The 22624-nt window shown below is 37.6% G+C and overlaps 1 protein-coding gene across 2 annotated transcripts; it reads left to right on the top strand.

Annotated features, from left to right (window-relative positions):
• Positions 1–1906: 1906 nt before the first annotated feature.
• Positions 1907–20908, top strand: RB195_009041 (uncharacterized protein; the record flags this gene model as incomplete). Of its 2 annotated transcripts, XM_064195853.1 has the most annotated exons (18): positions 1907–1946; positions 2083–2193; positions 2271–2350; positions 2779–2903; positions 6171–6277; positions 10509–10572; positions 10994–11162; positions 12024–12135; positions 13077–13202; positions 14331–14419; positions 14511–14619; positions 14693–14815; positions 17690–17795; positions 18397–18520; positions 18826–18951; positions 19730–19870; positions 19959–20042; positions 20780–20908. In XM_064195853.1, 18 exons carry the CDS (start codon positions 1907–1909, stop codon positions 20906–20908), a joined length of 1965 nt encoding a protein of 654 aa, XP_064046998.1. The 2 variants fall into 2 exon arrangements, with proteins under 2 accessions (XP_064046998.1, XP_064046999.1); XM_064195854.1 differs by lacking the exons at positions 1907–1946; positions 2083–2193; positions 2271–2350; ... (2 more) ...; positions 10509–10572; positions 10994–11162 and adding an exon at positions 11738–11815.
• Positions 20909–22624: the final 1716 nt, after the last annotated feature.

The following is a 22624-nucleotide window of genomic DNA, read 5'->3' as shown; positions in this document are numbered from 1 at the left end:
TTGATAGAATGCCATTTTTAGAAAGTGGAAACACGCGTGCAAACGGCTGCTTAAAGAGTAGCAAGATGTGATCTGACGTGGAACGTTATCCTTATCAGTAGGATGATGTCTTTAACGTCATTTTATGCCAAAACATCATTCTTTGATAACTGTGGGAGGAAAACAGAGGAAAAAAGGAAGAGCATTTTCATAGAAAACGGCACTAATATTAATTTTCGTTGTCCAGTGAAGCGAGCAAAGCGAACACCACAGAAAGTCTGATTTCCGGCTTTAGCCGGACCTTCAGACTGGTTAAATGATGCTTCAATATGATATTTATGTTGTATTATTATATAAAATATTCATATGATGATTTTTAATAAAATATTAACGAATGATTTGATGATATGATTTTATGAACGTGATGAGCAAATTAATTCTTTTAAGACACTCCTGAAATATCCACGTATGCTCATCAAAAACAATCTTTTTATTGGCAATTCTTTTTTTTCTCATATCTCAAAAAAATTTTGTATGCAGGTAAAATGAAGGACTGTCCGAAGTTTTTGACCTTCCCTCTCCAGTTAAGTCTGCTAAGTGCATTTCCCCTTTCCTTCCGAATGCAATCATTCAGATGAACATTCACATAAATTGTGATATCGAAAAATACATTCCAGTATTCTCTCGACTCGATAAGAGTCGATATGAGCAAATGTTTGTAGTTGGTGATTGTAAATCGACGGAATTGCCGCACCTGCGGTTGCTGCAAATAAAGGCATGCAAAAGTCGTAAACGGCGACGAATCCGTTTTGCAAAAGTCGTGTGATAATGAAGCGTAGAGCAAGGACGATGCATCTTTGTTTTTCTACTACACCATACAAATCATTGAATGGTGTAGTACATTTTTCTACTACACCATACAAATCTACACGAAGAGTCTGCATCTGCGCCTTGTTTTCTTAAGCGAAGGAGGTATAGCTAGTATGTATAGCATACATTGTACTGTATTACCGATGATTTTGACCAGGATACCCGTCACCGAAGGAAGACAGGAAGGAAAGTAAGGGTGAGGAAGAAACATAAAGTGTCACCGATTTGAACCGAAACGTCCTCAGGAACAACAACGACCTTTACGACGAAGGAATCTGAAAAGATGTAGAAGGAGAAGAGCCAAGGTATAGCCTGTATTCCATTAAGACACTGTAAGAGGCAAAATGAAGAAATGTTCACCAGACCTGGGAACTGCTAATATAAGTGCTGTGGTGAACCAGCACTGTCAAACGTCTGGAAATATTTCCATATTTTTACTACTTGAAATTATTTACTATTTTTTTTATTATTTGTTTAAATATTTTTCGTGTTCCTGAACAGACAGGGCCCATCAGTCTCTCAACTAGGACACTTTAAATGAGCGACATACGCTGAAGTCAGTGAGAAACTTTCAAAAGAGTCGAAGATTCTGATCTGGGTACAGAAAATTGAAAAAGAGAAAGTTCAATGGACATAATGGAACTAGCACGTAAATGCTGAAATCTCTTGCTGTATCAATGAAAGGGCAAGAATCACTCGTTGGACTAAATGGATTGAAGATAGGATACCGTATTCCGTGAGTTACATTGTTATAATTATTCTCCATAAATTATTCAAAAACTCACAGCAGCCAAAAATTACTGTCTCGGACTAATAGCACTTTTACGTTTGAGATAAAAGACCTTTTTCTTCATGAAGATATCCATTTCGTCAGCTTACGCTAATTGTGAGCTCGTTCTTTGCGTGAAGGTTAAATTTTCACTTTTCAGTTTTCGCAGCCGGGAAAGTTAACGTTTTAGGTCTTTGGTCATGATCAGGGCGTCTTGCCCGTGTTGTAATAAAATTAATGGAATGATCCTTGTTTATAAAGCAATGACGCACAGTGCCTAGTAACACAATGTTGACGACATCCATTTTGGTGCTTGCGTTTTGTGTAGGTATGTGAATATTATTTCATTCTTTATCCTCAGAGGTCTTTTATGTTACTTGATTTTTGAATCATAATTTCAAATACATTAATACATAATAATTACAATACTAATAATAGTTACATAATAATTCACTGATAGTCAGATTTCATCACTTGTTTCCCCCAAGATGCTTTAATTGGAGTACGATTCGATCATCCGGAAAGTCGAGAGAGCGAAAAAGAGCCACTTATAGGGCTTCACCACTCGGACGAAGGTGTGTTTGCAGTCACTCGGGTTCTGGATCGGTCTTGGTCTAAGTTGAATTTAAAAATACTTATGAGGACATTTTAGAGAGTGACACTTCTCACGAGCTGATCGCTATCGCACCGAAATTACAGGAAAAAGCCGTTTCACCATTACATAGAGAACTAGTAAGTTATGGGTCTCCTCTTAGTGTTGACTGACTTTTAAACCGTGAGGCTGAAGCTTTGAGTTGGTTTAAGGTTGTTACAGTCGGATCAAAACGATCTTATTCGTGGTGCGAGTTACGTAGGTGGCTGTCGTACACAACGTAGCGCTGTGGGACTCTCGCTCAACTCCACGGCGAAATTAGAGCCAGTGAAGGTCCCATCGCAAGCGCAACGGCTTTTGAGAATTGCACCACAACTCATGTAGTTTCTGCCCAACCTTAGCACAGAATACCTCTTTCAGGATCAATGGGGCAGAACGTTACCTCAAATTCCCGCAACGCTTTGAGATGACTGTAAATGTTACAGTTTTGTCTCCATTTACGTTTTCTTTATATGTCATCGCTTCCATTGAATTGTATCACTTATTTTCAATAATCCGACTATTTCAGCCAATCAAAGGTCGTAGTGCCGGATTTTGCGTGGATAAACGGCAATTCTACGAGTCGCACTGTATGAGCATGTTTACCGATAGGGATGAGGAAACGAGGAAGGCGTTGTTCAAATTTTGTCCCTGGTTTGAAAATAAGTGTCTTCATAAGCGTTGAGTTCGTTCTCTACACTATCCTATATCGCTCTACTTAATTTTTGTACAGTAGGTAGTGCAAGGAGTGTACAATTCGGAATCGAAATCTGAATTACTGTCCTTTTAATGTCTGACAACGCTAATGGAAAACAACCAGTTTTGTAATGTGTCTTTTTTTCCAATATAAATTCTCCAATGGTCAACTAATTGCTCTTTTTTTTTAGCATTCTCCGAGCTTTTGTTGTATATATTTCTTCGAATTGGTCTTTTTTCTGTAAATAAACGTTTTAATTTAGCGAAAATTTGAGAGCAGTGGAACATAAACACAGGATATAATTCTTGTCGATAATTGCTAACATTTTCTTCTTTTTAAAATGATAAATAAATAAATAAATAAGTGCACAAATAGACAAGTAATTAAACATTCTCGTTTTTTGATCAAGACGAACTGACATCAGTTGAACTCCGCCAACTACGAGTTCAACTATGATGGGGAAGTCGCCGAATTGAAAATTACAGTCTCTTACCATGCGTAGCAAGGATCAGATGAATTCTTGAAAATTCACTCCTGAAAATCTCCATGCGAGTGGGAAAGTAATTTTCGCTCAGCAATGATCTTTGTGGATACTTGACACCGTTATAAATCAGGAAACAATGTATGTATTTTATCTTGGCATCAAAGCATCTTGTACAGTTATTATATTATAAAAAAATGTATGTATCTATGTATGTAAATGTAAATATGTATGTATTGAAGCACAAATGTGGAAACAAAACCAGCAACCAGCACAACAATCCCACTATGATATATTTCATGACATTCCGGTGTGTGAATGTAACATGGATCTACTGTTTCTGTATAAAAAAATAACAATTTGTGAACATATGTGTGTTACGTGTGCGCATGCAAAATACATATTTATTGTGTTTTCAAGATCTTGAAAAAGAATGAAAAAAAGGTTGAAGAGGATGAGCACATGTTATGAAATGAATTCTAACAAAACGGGTTTTTGAAGTAATGATCGTGGAGATCGTGTGATTCGCTAAAGTGCATAACATTTTCCAAAAAAAAATCTATTTCTGGGTGGCCCATTACTTATACTGACGTGTATGATAATTTGTTTCTAACTATAGAAATGATGCAAACATGTTGCTCATTATGACTCGGAAACAACAGAATGATTTTTATATGATTGTGAGTTACTATTTTAAGGACGAAGAATTTTTCCACAACTTTCAGGTTGTTCAGCAAGATATTCAAAACATGCAAACACATGTGGCCTCCTGAGAATAAAGCTGGCTCCGATCGAAATTGATTTCATATTTTTCTTAAACACTGTATTATTGAGATGAATTTTCATCACTAAAAAAGAATCCTGAAGAGTCCTAACGGCGTGACTCTTTACTTTCTGTGATTTTTCTAACATTAGTAACTGCTGTGTTCTCTCGTTGCTTGTAAGCTGTTTTGCTTTTGAGAAAAAAAAATCATGCAAAAAATAGCTACACTAATAGAATTTATAGGAGGCTGGCGTAACGCTGTCGGTGAGAAGTTCGACTGTGACTGTATAATGGATGATTCAAAACTGCTCTGATGCCAAACAAGCCTTTCATCCCTCCGAGGTCGATAAACGGGTGCCAGACTTATATAATTATACTAACTATAAGTTATATATATACATTTATATATATACATATAGATATAGATATATAGGTAGAGCGGCTAGCGCCCAAGTCATTGTGTAGACTAAACACGCTTTCGAAAACCTCAATCTATTAAGAATTGAAATCGAACGGTTAGGCTCATCCGCTTGGGGACCGATTAGCTATGTGTACTTCATCCTTTATCACCTTTAAATTGGGCTTATTTAGTTGTCTTTTCCTCAGCTGTAATAATACCTAAACACTCCTGCCCTTCTTCACGTGCAAGCGTTTCTACCGTTTTTTGTTTTTTCCTCCTCATTCAAAACGTTTGTGAGTGACATTATGATGTGATACAAATTTTTGAACAGCACTCAGGTGAGATCTAGCTGCTACAAAAGATCAGCCCATATTGCTGGCTCTATTCCTCAAAGCAATTTCACATTCCTTGAATTTCACCTAACGTTTTTCCCTGGTTCATCTACCTAATTCATCTATTGTCGACGTATTCTTTGCACGACAATATATGCTGGATTTAACAGAAACATACAGTAAATAGGTCCTTGCGTAGAAGATCCGTTACCTTTCTAAACACTCACAAGGTTTAGCAACCGTTGTTGGCCTACCCAATGGAATGATGATGCAAGAGTTCCTTCATAAATTTATGGGATATGCAAGCACAAAACGCTGTAAATCGTGTCCGACGTCTCAAGTACTACCTGTGTTCCAGTGACCTCCGAAGATGCGGTATTGTTCTTCTGTCAGAACAGTTAATCCCGGTTAGACTTTTTGTGGGTCGACTAAACTTCGGAGAACATCCTCTTAGTGCTTTGTGGTAGAAGATCAACTTTCCAGACGTAGTGGTTGTGTCAGCTCATTGTCTACATTGCACAAGGTAATGTACGATGTTTTGGGACCTTTTTATTTGAGTCCTACTGTTACCTGCTCGCTGTGACTTGACTGAACTAAATGCACTCAGGCCCTTGAGTGTCCTCTCTGGGCGCGCGCGAGCTGCATGGCTTGCACAGTTATATGACGGAAGTTAACCAGACATTGCGAATGGCGCTGTTGTCCAGGACACTGCCAAAGCCGAACCCAATAGGTCAATTAGAGAGAACAGTCAGTCAGAGTTAGTCTTTGGTAACAACTCTTTGTTTCGTTGCGCTGAACATTGCCGGACATTGTTGACGTGAGCGTACTCGAGTCACTTGGTGTTGGCAGCGAGTTTACGCGAAGCGTTAGACCTCGCAGGCTATGCAGGAATGGCGAATGGATGGATTCGATGTGAGCTGTTGCTGTAAATTGAGAAAATTGACAGGGGTTGTGTTCAAGGACGACACGCCTCGGTGAAAACGCGGGCCACAGCGTCAGGTGATCAAATCAGTCCATAATCCATTAAGTCAGCCTAAAGTGCGTAAGTGGTAACTATAATAAGTAAGTGCAACAAAGACTATGAAGGCAATATCTAATAGTAAACATAATGATTAAATGAAATAGTTAACAATAGTGTAATAATGTGATAAAATTTCTATTTTTGACTACCACTGTGCCCATAGCACAACAATGAATCGCATCAGTAACTCTTCTAAACATTTTGTAGCAAGAAATTGTTGACTTCAGGTTATTCAAACATACACAGTTGACGATCGTTACCAGTCACGAGTCTCCTCCATTGGCATTGATGAACAATCCTTACATCGATCCTTACAAAGTCAACAATGAAGTTGGTGAAACCATAGAAAAATGATGTATGACACCAAATAGGTTTGGTTTCTGCTTTTTTACATTCGCTCAGAAACCTGCATCTTCGTGTCTACGTGTCATCATCACCAATAATAGCCAATTAGGAAGATATTAGTTTCCTGGCAATAATTTTGTTATGTAGTTTGTAATAATAAACTGAATTATTTGTTTTTTTTTGCAGTTGTTTTAACTTATTATTGACATTTATTATTATTATTATTATTATTATTTTATTTATTAACATGCGATTTTTTAAAAAAGGAAATAAATGCTTACTTACTACTTACTTACTAATGTAATACAATTTTCGGTCTCTTAAGATTAGGAGGAGGAACGAAAAAACAAACCGAAACGAGTGAAAAAAACTTGTGGAATAGGGAAGTTTTCCCGTTCCACAAGTTCTCATCACTTGCTTAGGTCTCTATCAAACTAATCCCAAAGTAGAATTGGTGCAATTTCTTAGCGTCACTTTAAAACAACCTTCTATAATTAATCTTGATCATCAACACATAGGGTGTTGCGTCTATATTTATGTCTGTGTATTGGATATATAATTTTTCAAGGGACCGGGGAGTAAGGCAATAAAAAAGCAGTTTTTAGTCCGTGTTGCAATAAATATATTGCTGTTTTCAACTGTCGGACTGGCTGGAATCATAACATATAAGTCAGAAGTAGAGACGATAGTTTTACTGATTGCATCGGAAGAGGTAACGTCTGTGGTACTCAACGGTATAATTAAATCCTTCAATCCACGATGACTACGAATTTTGTGATTACGCAGCGGTTTCTTCTCACTTTTCTTTGTGGAAGACACGAGAGTATTGTAGATTCGATCAATGGACATGAAAATTACTTCACTGGGATCATTAGAGATTAAATCATATCACTAGACGAAAGCCGTAATCTAAAGCATCTGAAAAATTAGAAACTGCATAAAATGGACGATGCAGAGATGTTTTACAGTGGCATTTTTAGCTTACATTTCAGCGTCCAATCATTTCTATGCAGAAGAGAAAATTTATTCGCAAAACTGGATGACACGAAACCATCGTCACGGTCCATTACGCGACGTCGTGACGACGATTCTATTGAAGTACAGGACATTTGGACGTGTCCCAGTATTGCTGACCATTCGTCGGCAGCTTCTGGATCCTCTCAATGACCAGTTTGAAGCACTGCTTAATTGTGTACTTCCATAAGCAGTTTTTATTTCTCTTTAGATCTTGATCACTTCACAAAAAATGTTAGGACACATTATTCCTTCTGGAATGTTCCGTTCATTTCTTTGATAAAGTTTTTCGTTGCGAAATAAAAGTGACATGAACGGAACGTACAACAAGTCCGTTGGTACGCTTCTCTAAACTAAGATAAACGAAATTCTTCAGCCTAAAATACAGTAACCCTCATTTTTTTCACATTCCTTCTTGCTTTCTCTGGCAGACTTTCAAGGTCCACTTTCTAGAAGTTTCTTTCAGACTTTAACTTATACAACCGAGAAGCCGTACAATTTGTATTATGTATGTATTCGTATTAGGTCATAGTCACCTACTTAGAAATATTAGTACCGTGGTGCAAAATGTTACCCTACCAAAATTTTCATTCTTTATGACGTTCATCGAGGAAAGTTGATCGGGACTCTAGCTTTATATACCACATTCACACCCCTACATAAATTTTCTTGCAAGAATGTTTCCTACTCATGTAAATTTAATGTCACGCTTTATTATCATGTAGTTTTTAGCTTAATTGCTCAGGGACGTGTACTCCATAATCTCATGACTTTCAAGGTTGCTGGCAAAAATACCAGAGTTGTTAGAATTAATGGTCACGTGTAATTTAGTTCAAATCGATCGATCATTTTTATTTCCGTATCGATTTATTATTTTTGTTCAATATCATTTTTAGAATGAACTGATCTCGTTATTGGATTTTCTCCATGGTTTTTTGTTCTTCTTCTGAAAGAAAAACTGCTGTGTACACGCTGCTATTTACGTATTCCTTATCCACCACGGATAAAGATCAAAGGAGAACCAAAAAAGAGCGATGTGTTGTTGATAATGCTGACTCAATGATCGTATGCGTATTTGGTTTTCGCGTAAAAGGACTTTCTTATCCTGAAAACGACGAAAAACAAACAATCGTTCCAGAGTGTATTTAGCGACGATGTTGACAGCGTATACATCCTAGCAAAATCCAGCGTATCCGACGCGTCAGTTGATTTTCCCAGTGTTTTATCCATTTTTTTTTCTAAAATCAGAGATCCATTTTTTGAATGTGCGCCTAGTTTTTTGTTTTTCGGATAGTCAACCGAGGGATACACATATGTTCGTTGAGTACTACCACGGAGGTTTACTCTTCAAGTTCAAGAACATCGCTGTGAACTGAAGGACGTTGAAGAAAAAACATTGCTCACCTTGATGCTATTAGTGGAACCTCAAATAGAACTCTTCTCTTTCTTCCTCACCTGTAGAGAAGTCCAAGATGTATCCATGTGGTTTCATTCTGGAGCACTAATTTCATTGTGGTTTTTTCCTGGAAAGGTTTTATTTTCAATATTCTGTAAAATTTTTGCGATTTCCCGTCTAGTTGAGTTATTTCAGTCGTCTAGTTCCATTTAGTTAGTTGTTTACCTCAGCTGTAACTTTCGTCAATGAAACAAAATGGTTGAAAAAAAGTTGTCTGACTTTGTGAAGTTTTTGAGCATTTTGAGGATTTTTCAAATTCCTAGAGTTTTCTGCTTACAATGATCATTCTCAGATATGGCTAGTTATTACTGGTTATTTTCGATATATTTTAAGAATTCTGGTATAAATATCGTGACCCGTTGACAAATAAGCAGCATCATCGCAGTAGTGTGTTGAATTCTTTTGTCCTACCTACTGATTGCTCATCTCAGAGGTCAACCATCCTGGTTTTCCTGGCAACCAACATTCTGCTCTTCTTGTTTCTATTCTCCTTACGGAATGTTCTTCTTTCATTTTGGCGATTTTGGAAATATAAGCAAAATGAACAAATCTTCACCTAGTACATAGAAAATAAGGAGCACAACGTGGCTGCTGAGTGATGGATTGCGATTTTGATCTAGAGCAGGTGCTGTCTTCCTTTGTTAGCTGTTTAAAAACTTAAAGAAAATAATCCAGATAAGAAAATAGGTGATATTCTATTCCAAGATTTATATACTGCATATGGAAAGTCTAGTAAGAAAAACTGCAAGACCTTACAAGTAAACTTTGAGGCACCGTTTAGAGATTCTCGAGATTGGGATCTTTTCACTAGTGAAAGAGGCAGGGAGGTGGTTTACTTATATTAGGAAAGAATGCGAATCCCCACAACAGTCTAGGAGTTGGAGACGTCAGAAGCACTCAAAGCCACAGAACGACACGGAAAGAATGGCTAGCGCTCCCTCCCTAAAATGAGAAAAATTTCGGCCACCGTTGCCTTAAATCGACTTAAAATAGGTGATTTTCCTTATCACAGCATTCTGCACTTCGCAAAAGGATTGGGTTTGGAAATCTATATAAATATTTTGATTTTTGTTGTAGTAGTAGTACAAGTAGAATGACCTGACGAAGTTGCAGGAAACATTTTTGCTCTAGAACTTGTGAGTAGAATCGTTTGTCATCCGGTCTTGCCTTTTCTTCTTGTGACATTGTATTGTATTTTTGTGGTATGCCACAATTTTTCTAATGTAAATAGATGAAGTGTTTATGGTTAAGGGTTAATTTGTTCTTAGTATGTTATGTTAACAGTCTCAAAAATATTTCTCTCTTATTATTTTGTCTAAGGGGAGGGTGTGCCGCAGTCGGTTAGAGGTCCGTTGTAGTCACACAGTCGAGGGTCCAAAACCGCCCTAGTGCAAACCAAGCCTTTCATCCCTCCGGGGTCGATAAATTGGTACCAGGCTTGTCTAGGAGGATAAAAACACTGACTTGACACATCGGCTGGGCCCCGCAAGTCATTGTATAGGCCAGTTACACGTTCGTGAACCTCAAACGATTCTGAATTGAAGTGAATTTGAAGTGGGAGCGCATCCCAAGCGGATTGATACGCCAGTGACTTACCTTATGCCACAAGCAAACTTGAAATTCTTGACGCTTAGTGATTCAATTAAGCAGAAATTATCTAAGGGAAGGGCTACTAATTTTAATATTAGCAGTTCAATTCATTACTTTTATTTTCGTTGATTTTCATATGTTGATTCGCTGAAAAATTTAGCTATATTTGGGGCTGGTGTAGTGCAGCGGTTAGAGGCTCCAGCTGTCTGCACGATCGATCTTAGGTTCGAATCCGCCCTTGTGCTCATCAAGCCTTTCATTCCTCCAAGGTCGATAAATTGGTACCAGATTCATTAACTAATTAAGGATTAATTAGGGATTCATTAACTCCAGATACTTTATCCTTTATCCTTTATGATCTATGCATTGTTCATTTTCGCAGTTGAGTTAAAACGACCTGAGTTGCACTGCAACAGCGCAAACGTTCGTGTTCGAAGTGTCGCCGTGGGACCCTCGCCCACCTCTACACTTCTGAGTCGGGCAAGGGTCCCAAGATTAGCGGACAAAACTGAGTAATCGTATCAGAATTCATTTCATTTCTGCTCAACTGTGCTACTGCTACCATACATTATAGATTGTAATTGCATTGATAAAAGACTCAGTTGCTAGTACAATGCTTAAATAAAAGTTAATATTTCCATTTAGATCAATTCCTATGGATCGGCATCTTAGGATCTTTCTCTTCGTTACCTTTCTAATTCCCCTTAGCAGTGCACAAATCTGTATATCAGAAGCACAATGTCCGCAAGGTACGAAATGCATGGCGACAGCGTCCGGTTACAGTATGTGCTCCAAAATTGGTGCTGGTGTGCAGGTAAGTATGAATTATCTATTTTTTCTTAATTTCTACTCAAAAAGTTAATTAATCTACCTAATTTTCTCTTAGTTAAACCTAGTATTAATTTTGTTTACAATTCATTAGCTGAAAAATTCAAAAATGGAGTCGAAACTTAGAGCTTCAGAGTGACGAGTTAGTTAGAAGTGACACTTGATCTGTTTCATTTACAAATGCAACAAATCATTTAGTGGGTGGGTGGATGTAGGGTTTAAGGAACAGTTTACAGATCGATCAGAATGACCCTGAGTGATGATAATGTAATTGTGTGCGCAGTTGCACTCGCACTAGGACCTTCGCTAGCTCCAATTAGCTGCGTAGCGAAGCAAAGGTCCCATCACGACATTTGTAGCTTGGTCGCTTACCCAATTGCATAGCAAGTCAGGTTGTTTTGATTCAAATGTAAATTTAGGCCGTTTCCACTACATTTTAGGCAAATAGTGGAGAGGGGGCTATAGTTTTCCAGATACTACAACTTTTTGCGTCCAACCAGTTTTGCTCATTCAGATTTCTGGACTAACAATATGTAGATGGTTTTTTTCACAAAGAAAAATATGAGAGGCACAGTCGGCCTCGAATTGGTCAAAGTAGACAGGCGCAACGCTTCTGCTGCTGTGGACGCTCTAGTTCTGGTTGGTACCCACTCTTTCCTCTGCGACATTACAATCGGTGGCGTGTCGCGTGCGTCTGCTTGAACATATGTATCAGCGTTGCTTATAGTATTTTTCCATTAACCTTGCATTGAATTTTGGAAAGACTCTTGAAAGATTCCAATCAAGAACTGATATTGCTCTCAAATCTAAAAATTCAGACTTCGCTGAACACGAGTCCATGTTTCAGCCTGACTACCCCACACCTCCATCGTTCTACTGCAATACGAATAAGGACTGCGCTCCATCCCAAGTGTGCTCACATCCTCCCGGAGGTCCAGGGATTTGTCAAGACTCCAAGGGTATGCATTTTTCAATTACACTCAATCACTCTACTACTACTTAAGATACTTTCTATTTGTAATTTTTACTTCGGAAGTGGTTTTCTTCTACGGAGGAACGTTGAACCAAAACCGAATAGTTTAGTGGAAATGTCTACATTTGGTTTGATTTGGTAGTGTTTGATGAAAATCGAATGGGTGGTAGCAGAATCTTTGACTACTACCTCTGTATCCCAGCCGACAGTATAATTTTTCACTGTAAAACTGTATTTATGCAGAGGAACCGTAACCCCACAGAATATATTCTACGTTTCTAATAACAATAGACTTAAGGAGCTCATTTTCTCAAGTTTTCAACATTGACATCGAGTTGCTAGCACGGAAGTTTGAAAATTTCTCTCAAGAATTTTTTACGTTTTGATTTAAAAAAATCTTTATTTTATCTTGCCATATACGTGAACGCCAATGTAATGATCACGATTTCAATTTTCAGCTAATTATATTCTATCAAGGGTACATATATTTTTTCATAGAACTTCAAATCACCACATCAGCACAATTCTCATACGTAAGGAAACTAAACCTGGGATTTATTGATTATCAGTTAATTTTAATTGCCAAATTTAAACAAAGATTTTTCTTGTTCTGCTTTTACTTAACGTTTTTTCATTGTAAAAAAAAGGAGGGGAAGTAAGAATTGCTCAAGAAGCATGTTTATTTCAATCAATATTTCGATTATATGCTCATTAATAGAGGAATTAGAATACTGAAACAGTTTCTGACAGTATGTTCAGGAATAAATCGTTTTGTTATAGGATGTAGTAACTTAAAATGACAAATGTCGAAGCCTAAAAACATAGCTTAAGATTTTAGTCAGTTTGTTCCTTTTTTGAGGATTATTGGGTGTGGAGGTAGGAAGTATTTTAACTTGATCAATCTACCTTACTAGAAAACACTTCCAGCCATGGCGTGTATCTCGAACAACGATTGTTCGCCAGGTGAAACATGTGTGCTGCTTTCCAATCTTCAAACTGCTTGTCAGATCACCGTTGGTGGTAATGTGCCTGGAAGCGGTAATCCGATTCAAGGTGTGTTCCTTTCATCGAGTTATTTTTTTAGTCTATAAGGATGGTGCAATGAGTAAAAAGACTGTTTAGTTTTTATTTATAAACAAGGTTTCCTATGTGATCCAATCAGAAGACGGTGAAAGAGTTGGGACGAGAACAACGAGAAAACGACTATCACTACAGTTCGTCTAAAAATTCGCTATCTGGAACAATATTTCTTTTTTTAATAAATAATAATATGCGAGTATATGCGTGGCCTCACTCAATTCTTCCCAATGGTCCTGACAAATGGCGTGGGAACAGGAACTGCTCCTGAGAAATGTGTTAAAATGTGCTCTTTTGTGCACGCTCCGATCCACGCAACACCCTATTGATCTGTTTTTCTTCAACAACAGAGTGGTGAGGGTCCCCGTCGATCTCCTACCGCTCGTTCATGGGCGCGCGGCGCGCACAAGAGTGGTTCGCGTTCTCACGTACCTCGTAGGAACAGACGCTGTTCTCAGGATGCCGTTCTTCAGGACGATTAAGGGAAATTGAGGGGGCCACGTGTATACTCGTTATCTACACCCCAAACCTTATCAACCTTAGTTTCCACAAGTTTTCCAACGACGTCAGTCCAATGATACGCTGTCTTTAAGTTTTATTATTATCTATTGCTAATTCTTCTCGTACTGTCAAGAAAAAGAAATGGAAAGAATTATTACTGTTATTAAAAGAATTATTACTGTTATTATTGGGGTGGTGTAGTGTAGCGGTTAGAGGTTCCGTTTCCTGTACGATCGATCGGAGGTTTGAATCCACCCTGGTGCTCACCAAGCCTTTCATCTCTCCGGGGTCGATAAATTGGTACCACGCCTGTCTGGGAGGATAAAAACACTGACTTGACACATCGGCTGGCCTCCGCATTTCGTTGTATAGGTCAGTTACACGTTCATGAGTCTCAAACGACTGTGAATTGAAGTGAACGTAGGGGCACAGGTCCCAAGCGGATTGATTGACGTCAGACACTTTAACTTTTATTTACTTTATTATTATTATTATTATTATTATTATTATTATTATTATTATTATTATTATTATTATTATTATTATTATTACTACTACTATTATTATTACTATTATTACTTATGAAAAACGCTACGTTTTCAGTCGGTGGCATAGGACTCTCATGTAAACGTGATTCCGACTGCGCTAATCAAGAACGCTGTGTTGACTACTACGGGAAATGGCAGTGCATGGTAGATCTTTGTTTTATAGACACTCAGGAAACAAATATATTCCTACCGTACCACTTCACAGTTTTACTTAAACGTTTACAACACTTTACAGGCAACGGATGTTAATGGTGTTAATGAGTGCAACACCTCTCTCGATTGTACGGCGGGGAAAATTTGTGCATATAGCACGTTCACGTCAAGAAATATTTGCATTAATCCAGGTGCTGCTTCCCTTATCCATCCGCAAGAAATCGATGCCTTACGCGTCTAATTGTCTTTTGCTTATAATTTTAGGTTCAATTCCAACAATTGGAGGAAATGTGGGCTCGATGGCAGGCTCAACGCTCATCGGCAACGGGGTCTATCCAAATTTTGCCAAATATCAAAGTGAAGTGAACAAGAATATCCTTCTAAACGGTGGGTACTGAGATGATGAAGACAAATCCGTCTAAACTCTATGTGTTTACTTTGTGGTGCGTTGGTGATGGTGGTGTTCGTGAAGGAGCTTGTTAGTTCCACAATTCATGTTGATGTATTGTTTTTTGTTTTGTCCTGTATAAAATATATGTGTGTCTGTTTTTTGTCCTCATCTTCGTGAAAAAATTGTTTACGTATCTCGGTCGTGATGTATTTTCCGAGAACTTGTCTTAAAGGCATCACCCCCACGAATCTCGAGTGGTACGGATTTCCGGTGGAGTATTCGTATACGGGATCGTAGGTAATGGGGAGGAGGATGATTCCGTTCATTTCTTTCTAATTCCCGTAGAAAACGTCCCGGAAGATACGGCTTCGAGTGTTCTGGCGCAATATTTTCTAGAAGGAGTTTGGTTGGAGCGCGCCAGCCTTCTGCACGCGCCGCATCTTCCGGACCGTTTTTTACGGCAATTAGGAAGAATTGGACGGAATCACCCCCTCTCCATAATATACGATCCCGTATACGAATACTCCACCTGAAATCCGTACCATCTCAGATTCGTGGGGTGATGCCTTCAAGGGTCAGCAAAAAAAAAAACATTTCTGAGTTTATTTGCAAAAGTATGCGGTTTTGTCTTGTTTGCGACTACACATGATCAAAAAAGTTAGAAGAAGCCTTGATCATTTCCTAATAATCAGCTTGAAGCGGTTTGAACATGTCATTTGTCTCAAGTTCACAGGATAATACACATCAAATGAACAAAAATGGATAATATTAATAATAGTATTGATATAATATTAATATTAATAATTTGTGAATAATTTGAAGTATTTGAAATAATTGATCTGTGCGATCACATCAACTTCACTCATCATTTGAACACAACTATGATCTGCATATTTTAAAAGTGATTCCCTGGTGCTCGAAGTAAAATTTCGTTGTCATCATCGACACTGGGTACACTTGCGGTTGTTTTCCTCCAAAACGTAAAGAAAGCCAAGTCAAAAACTGAATTTAAAAAAATCAAAAATTAAATTAATTATTAATTAAAATAATAAATTAAAAATAAATAATACAATTAATAGTAATATAACTAGCAATGAATAATAAATTTTAAAAAACTAAAATTTAAACTGGATAACAATTCTAGAGTGACTCTCTTTCAAGACCTTCTGGAGAAATTATTGCAACTTTAACTTTGGATCTTCTACGAGTCTCACTTCGGTTTTCTTTCACAGAATATGCAGAAATGCTACGTAACTCTGGTGCTGTGAAGAGGACCGTGAAAAAAAATCCCTTGCCTGGTCGCTGTAGTATATATATATTGAAGATACGTTGAAAGAAGCGTGTAGCTCGGAATTTAGAATTCGTATCTGCGGAAAGTTGGTAGCTAGGAATTTGGAACATTATTCTAACGATAGAGAAGACGATGAGAAGCCGTCAAGGAATTCAATCTTTTACCTTCTGGACTTCCTGATACTGTTCACTGTAACTCTTAAATCTCTCCTCAATATCATACACATATCGAGCCTTCCTGGACACGCACATCTCTATCAAAAAGGTTGACCTTAAAAAAAAAAACTAATTTTGTGTTCTACCTGTAAATTCTGAGATCTGCAAATACTCATTTAAGACATGTCCACAAACTTTTGTGAGGACTGCATTTTTGCTAAAATCTATCCGTGATTATTCCTAGGGTTGGTTTTCAATGGTATATGTCAACAAGGACTCCAGAGATTCTTATCAGCTGCAGAAAATATTTAATAAAAACTTTCTTTTCTTCACATTTCATCTTTAGTGGGAAAAGTTTGCAACAGTATTTTAGCAACATATACTGGAAGTGTGTGAATAATATAGGACCGTATGATGTACTGTATCAGGTGATTTTTGGGAGCTACTGTTTGTTTACTTTTTTCAAGTTGGAGTTGTGGAATGTACGAGAACCTACCACTTCTGATGATAGTGCCTCGTCATTTCAGTAACGTATGAAATGACTTTTTTTTTTAGAGAATAATGCTTTTTTACAAGGTTTCGCTCGAAAAAAGTGCATGATTCGCTTGAAGAGCAATGCAATACAGTCGGCATATAGCTGTATATGAAGTACAGCTGGAACCAACATTAATAAGAACTGTACATTCATGTAAATATTCTATTTTTAGTGCAAAAACCTTGAATTTGGCTTCTAACCTTCTGTTACATCTCACAACTACTTAGTCCCAAAATTATCCTAAAACTTATCGCTGAAATTTATTATTTATTTATTATATCATTATATTTATTATTTACCGCTTACTTACCCCTCAGACGTATTCAACCTTCACATAATCTCAAGTAAATGATTCTAATTCATTGCTATTTTAAGATAAGTAGGGCAACGTTTGTTTCTATGAATTGGTTTTTATCCGTTTATTTATTACCCACTTGTTATCCATTCATTTGTCGTAGTTCTATCTATTTCTATCTACTTGTACTCACTTATCTTATTCTCTTATTTATTATTTAACTATTTTGCCCTTTTCATGGTATTTTTCGCCCTCTCTCACAATTATTTCATCAAATACTTTCTTATTCTCTACTACTCTTTACTTACTTACTCTTACTTATTCTCTAATTTCTTATGATTCTCCCTTTTCCTGTTGAACAAGATCTTGCTATATTGAAGTGGAAACACATCAAATTCAAATCGAATGCTTAGCTTTATTTTGGAAGTAGTATTGAAAATGTGTAAAATGTCACTTCAAATTTTTTAGAAATATGATTCACTAGTTTTAGACAAGTCACTTCGCACAATTTTTCCAGAAGAAAGCCCAGTTTATTCGACACTAACATGTAATTCATGGATAAGTTAGTGATTCTTAGGTGAATATTGATTTCAGAAGATGAGAACTCAACTACGGTGATCCGAGTTTCTTCTGTCGATAGTTATGTTGCCAAAACGTTCACAATCAGTACAACTACTGTCCTGCCTACTGAAGAAAAAAGGTATCCATGAGACTGCATACATACACTAAAAACAAGTACAGTAACACTTTTTTTCTTGAGGCAATGAATTCTCAAGAATTTTGAGAAGTTTATTTTTTGCATAGAGTTCACATAGTTTGAAGGCAGCACACCACGAATCTGACGTGGTAAAGAAATCCGCGGGAAACTCTAGAGTTAAGGTTGTAGATTGCGGGGTGGTTCCGGACATTTCTCTCTGATCCTCGTAAGAGACGGCGTGGAAGATGACGTTTTCCAAGACGGTTCCAGCTGGAACGCTCCGCGCTTGTGCGCGCGCCGCGTCTACGAGCGAGCGGTCGAAGATCGATGATGTCCTCTTCCTTATTCAAGTAAAACCAATGAATAGGCTGCTAGGGGGACCGGAACGTGGGCGCAAAAGAGCGTCCTAAAGTACCTCGTAGGAACTAAAGTGGTTCCCCCGCTGTTTCTTACGACAATCAAGGAGAGTTCAGCAGAACCACCTGTGATTCCGCAATGTATAACCCCACCTCTAGCTTTCTCCACGGATTCCATCACCACTTCAGATTCGCGGAATGCTGTCTTTAAAAGAATAAACTTATGGTTTTGTTGGTGTTTATTCCAGCGAAAATAAGAGTCACGAGATCAATGTTATAAAGACGAAATATGCAGTGATGAGGGAACCTCAAGTTGTACCTAAACATGCAGTTATCGATCCAGCTGCTCTACCTTGCGAATTTGATTATCAGGTGAACTTTACTGCTATATTTCACTGTATTTATTCAGTTTTTGTTTATTTCAGTCAAGTTTAATAATATATTTGCTAGAGAGATTATGTATTTTAGTGAACAATAATAAAAAAAGAAAATTTACAGCAGAAGTTCCCAATTCTGATAAATGTCCTTCTATTGGTCAAAATCACTTGAATATTCTATCAAATTTGGCTTTCATGGTGAAAATTCAAGAAAGATGTGATTTTTCTAATATGAGATCTACTACAAAAATTTACTGTTGCTAGAAATACTGTACACTCAAGTATTGATTGTTCTTCTAGTGTCGTATGGGTGAGAGTTGCTCGGGAGTCATCGCTTTGGTGGATAGAAATGTTACAGTATGTCAATACGATGTAGCTAAAGAGGATCGTATGTGTATTTTTCATGCTGACTGTTTACAAGGACAGGTAGGTCAACATCCATCTTGCGACAACAACAATTTAGTCAACAACAGTGTAGAATTTTTAAAATTCCATGAAAGATTATATTCCAATTCCATTCAAGAGACCATAATTATACGACATAATTGATTCGAGTGAAAACTATTTGATTAAAATTCCCTCCTCGTAGAAGTTCCAGTGTATCCAATCCAACATTTCCGGTAAAAAAAATCCTGAAAAAGCAAGAACAACACTATACAGTTATCGTATGCTCGAATTAAACGGCTGCAATAGTAATCGATAATTAAACTTATTTTCTTCTGACATTCTCGTAGTTATCTTGAATCTTTAGTATGTTTGTCCAGTGCTTTCTAATATCATTTTAGCGTCTGCTGTCAACGTCTAACTTTTTTTTTTCGAGAAAATCGACTTTTCGTGCTTCACTCAGCTTACCACAAATCTGAGATGGTGCGGATTTCAGGTGGAGTATTCGTATACGGGATAGTAGATTATGGAGAGGGGTGTGGTTCCGTCCATTTCTTCCTAATTGCCGTAAAAACGACCCGGAAGATGCGGCGCCGCACAGGGCTGGTGCACTCCAATCGAACTCTTGTAGACGATAGTGCGCCGGAACGCAGCGCTCGAAGCCGTATCTTCCGGGCCGTTTTCTACGGGAATTAGGAAGAAATGAACAGAATCACCTTCCTCCCCATACGATCTGCGATCCCATATACGAATACTCCACCAGAAATCCGTACCACTCTAGATTCGTGGGATGATGCCTTTATTATTCATGGATTTCCAGCAATGTACCCGTAACAAAACAGGGACTTTCGTATGCACTGCCTCTATAGAAGCTGCGCTAGGTACCGTACCATGTGCTTACGATTATGAGTGTTCAGGTGGTGAGAAATGCGTGAATATTGCAGAGGAAAAGAAGGAAAAGGTATGTTTGGTTTATTCAGCTATAAATAATCGGTTTAATAGTTGGTTTTATTTTGACATAACTCTTACAATGCTCGAAAAATTCAAAGGTGTTCCGGTGTCGTCAACCTCAAGTGAAAGATCCGAGACATGATCAGCTTTGTCGGACAAATGCCGAGTGTCCTTATCAACAGGTATTATTTCATTGTAACACAATATTCCCTTTTAATATCTTTTAATATCTGTCCCCCCCCCCCCTAAGATTCTGGGCACGAAGTCATTTTGGACCGCAGATACTGCAGAATCTCAAAATTTTTCATGAGGACAGAGAGGGACAAAAAACTATGAAACAGAAGGAATTGGTGGGAAATGAAGACGTTTTTGTATTAATAATGTAATATTGTATAAAATATTAAAATATGCATTACTATAGTGTAGTTACATATATTAATAAATACAATAATGTAATGTAATATATAATAATATATTATGTACCATTACATATAATAATTTTGTGTATATAGTTAATTAACAATATTAATGATGAGTAATGATTAATAATATTAATGATTGATATTAATGAAAAATGATGATAATTTATTAATTATATTAACGATGAAAAAGATGATGAAAAATCAATGTTTATTCTCTTTTCTTTATCTTTTTGAGATAAAAAGCAGCGGAATACCTCATTTCTGCTTTGTATCTCTGGTTGATGTAATGTGATCACCAATGTACGACAAATAAAACAACAACAAAAATAGGCAAAAAATTCTGGACTCTTTGGACACGTCCGATGAGCTCGAGAGCGAATTAGGATTATGGTTCAAAAATGTTCTCGTAGGTTGAATTAGGTAAAATGTGGAATCAACTTGAAAAATTCAGGAAGCCCCGAAGAAACCCGCTCAATCGTAAACCGCTGCAATTTCAGGTGTGTCGTAGAGTGGCCGGTGTGAGCTTATGTGTTGATGTTGTAGCGTCGACCGATCCTACAGCTATGCTAAGCATACAGAGAAAAGTCGTGAAATTCGTGCAGGATCTACTTTTTGCAAGATTGTGATCACGAATCGGATAAGAATTTCAGGCGAATGTTATGTATTAGATTTATCTCTATTCACTTTTGCTTCTTAGAAACATAAAATTTTTGATTTCTCAATATTTCTCTTTCTTTGTTTTGTTGTTAATTCACATTCCATTCATTCGATTGAATTCTCACAGTTAGTTTCGTTTCGTTAGGATTAAGCAAAATCAAGCAAACACCTCGATTGATTATCTCATCTGATTATCAGAAAACTATCATATCTTTCATCAATGCTTGAATTTCCTAAAGAGAACGAAAAAAGTGTTGTTAGAAAAAGAAACGTTCAATTCTGTAGTAAAACTTCAAGAAAATGCTACTATTAATTTTTATTGAGTTGAGTTTTATTGATTTGAGTGAAGACGGAGGTGTATTTTTCGGTAAACGCGAGCGAAGTGAGGACCAGCGTAGCTATGCTGAAATATATTACATTAAAACCACTCTGAACTTCCAGCGTTAGACTGACGTTCAGACTGATTTTAATATATCTCATTATATTCGATAGCCGTTTAGTTGAAGTAGTTAATTAACTTTGCTGTAATTACTTACTTAGGTATTTATATGAGCATCTTCACTGATTTTAGAAGTGTCAGCACTATTTCCTTTCATTTCCTTCTCTCATCGTTGTCTGCCAAGATGTGCTTAAGTTTCGTGCGTGACCTTTTACGCTGGCGAGATCCTTGAGCAATGTCCAACCGAGCTTTCAGCTGGTTCACCCGCCGTCTTCAAAGGGCGTTTCAACGTTCTCTTTTCCCGACTACCGTCGATCCTTTTATCAGCGTGACTTGCGAATCTATAGCTAGGCTTTAGAAATGTTTTCTTCAGAGGATACAGCAACCTAAAAATACCTTCACTACGATTCAAGATATTCAAAATACTCTCGGAACTCAGCGATAACGATCATCTCATGACGTGAATGCATGTTTTCATTGTATATCCATATCGTGTTCGTCTGTCTGTAAGCTCATAACTGTAGACCGTGACCGCAGTTATAGTTAGGTTAAAATCAGCTAAACTCTGTGTTCTGTTCTGTTCTCAGATCATCAATTTTTAAAGGATTAGTCAAGTCTGAGGTATTCATAAATCTTGTAAATGGATACACATAACGGTTGTGGTGGCACTGGTGCTTAGTTTAAAGGCATCACACCACGAATCTGAGGTGGTACGGATATCAGGTGGAGTATTCGTATACGGTATCGTAGATTATGGAGAGAAAGCTGATTCCGTCCATTCCTTCCTAACGATACGGCTTCGAGCGATCCGGCGCGCTATTTTCTACAAACGAGTTCGATCGGAGCGCGCCAGCCTTGTGCACGCGCCGCGTCTTCCGGGCCGTTTTTTACGGCAATTAGAAAGAAATGGACGGGATCACCCCCTCTCCATAGTCTCCCGTATACGAATACTCCACCTGAAATCCGTACCATCTCAGATTCGTGGGGTGATGCCTTTAAGGGTCAGCAAAAAAAAAACATTTCTGAGTTTATTTGCAAAAGTGTGCGGTTTTGTCTTGTTTGCGACTACACATGATCAAAAAAGTTAGAACTTGTTTCTTTCACTTGTTTCCAGATTTCATATGATGCTCACTTTGTCTGCCTCAACACGCGAAAAAAAAATTGAAGTCCTTTCCGTGGTTATATCACACGCGTATTATAAGAAATCTCGATGATGGTACGCTTGGAAATTCCGACTCTGAAAAGA

Source organism: Necator americanus, chromosome III (genome assembly GCF_031761385.1).
Source record: "Necator americanus strain Aroian chromosome III, whole genome shotgun sequence".
In the NCBI taxonomy this organism is placed as follows: domain Eukaryota; kingdom Metazoa; phylum Nematoda; class Chromadorea; order Rhabditida; family Ancylostomatidae; genus Necator; species Necator americanus.
The sequence above is the reverse complement of the archived record's forward strand: the minus strand, read 5'-3'. Positions and strand labels throughout refer to the sequence as shown.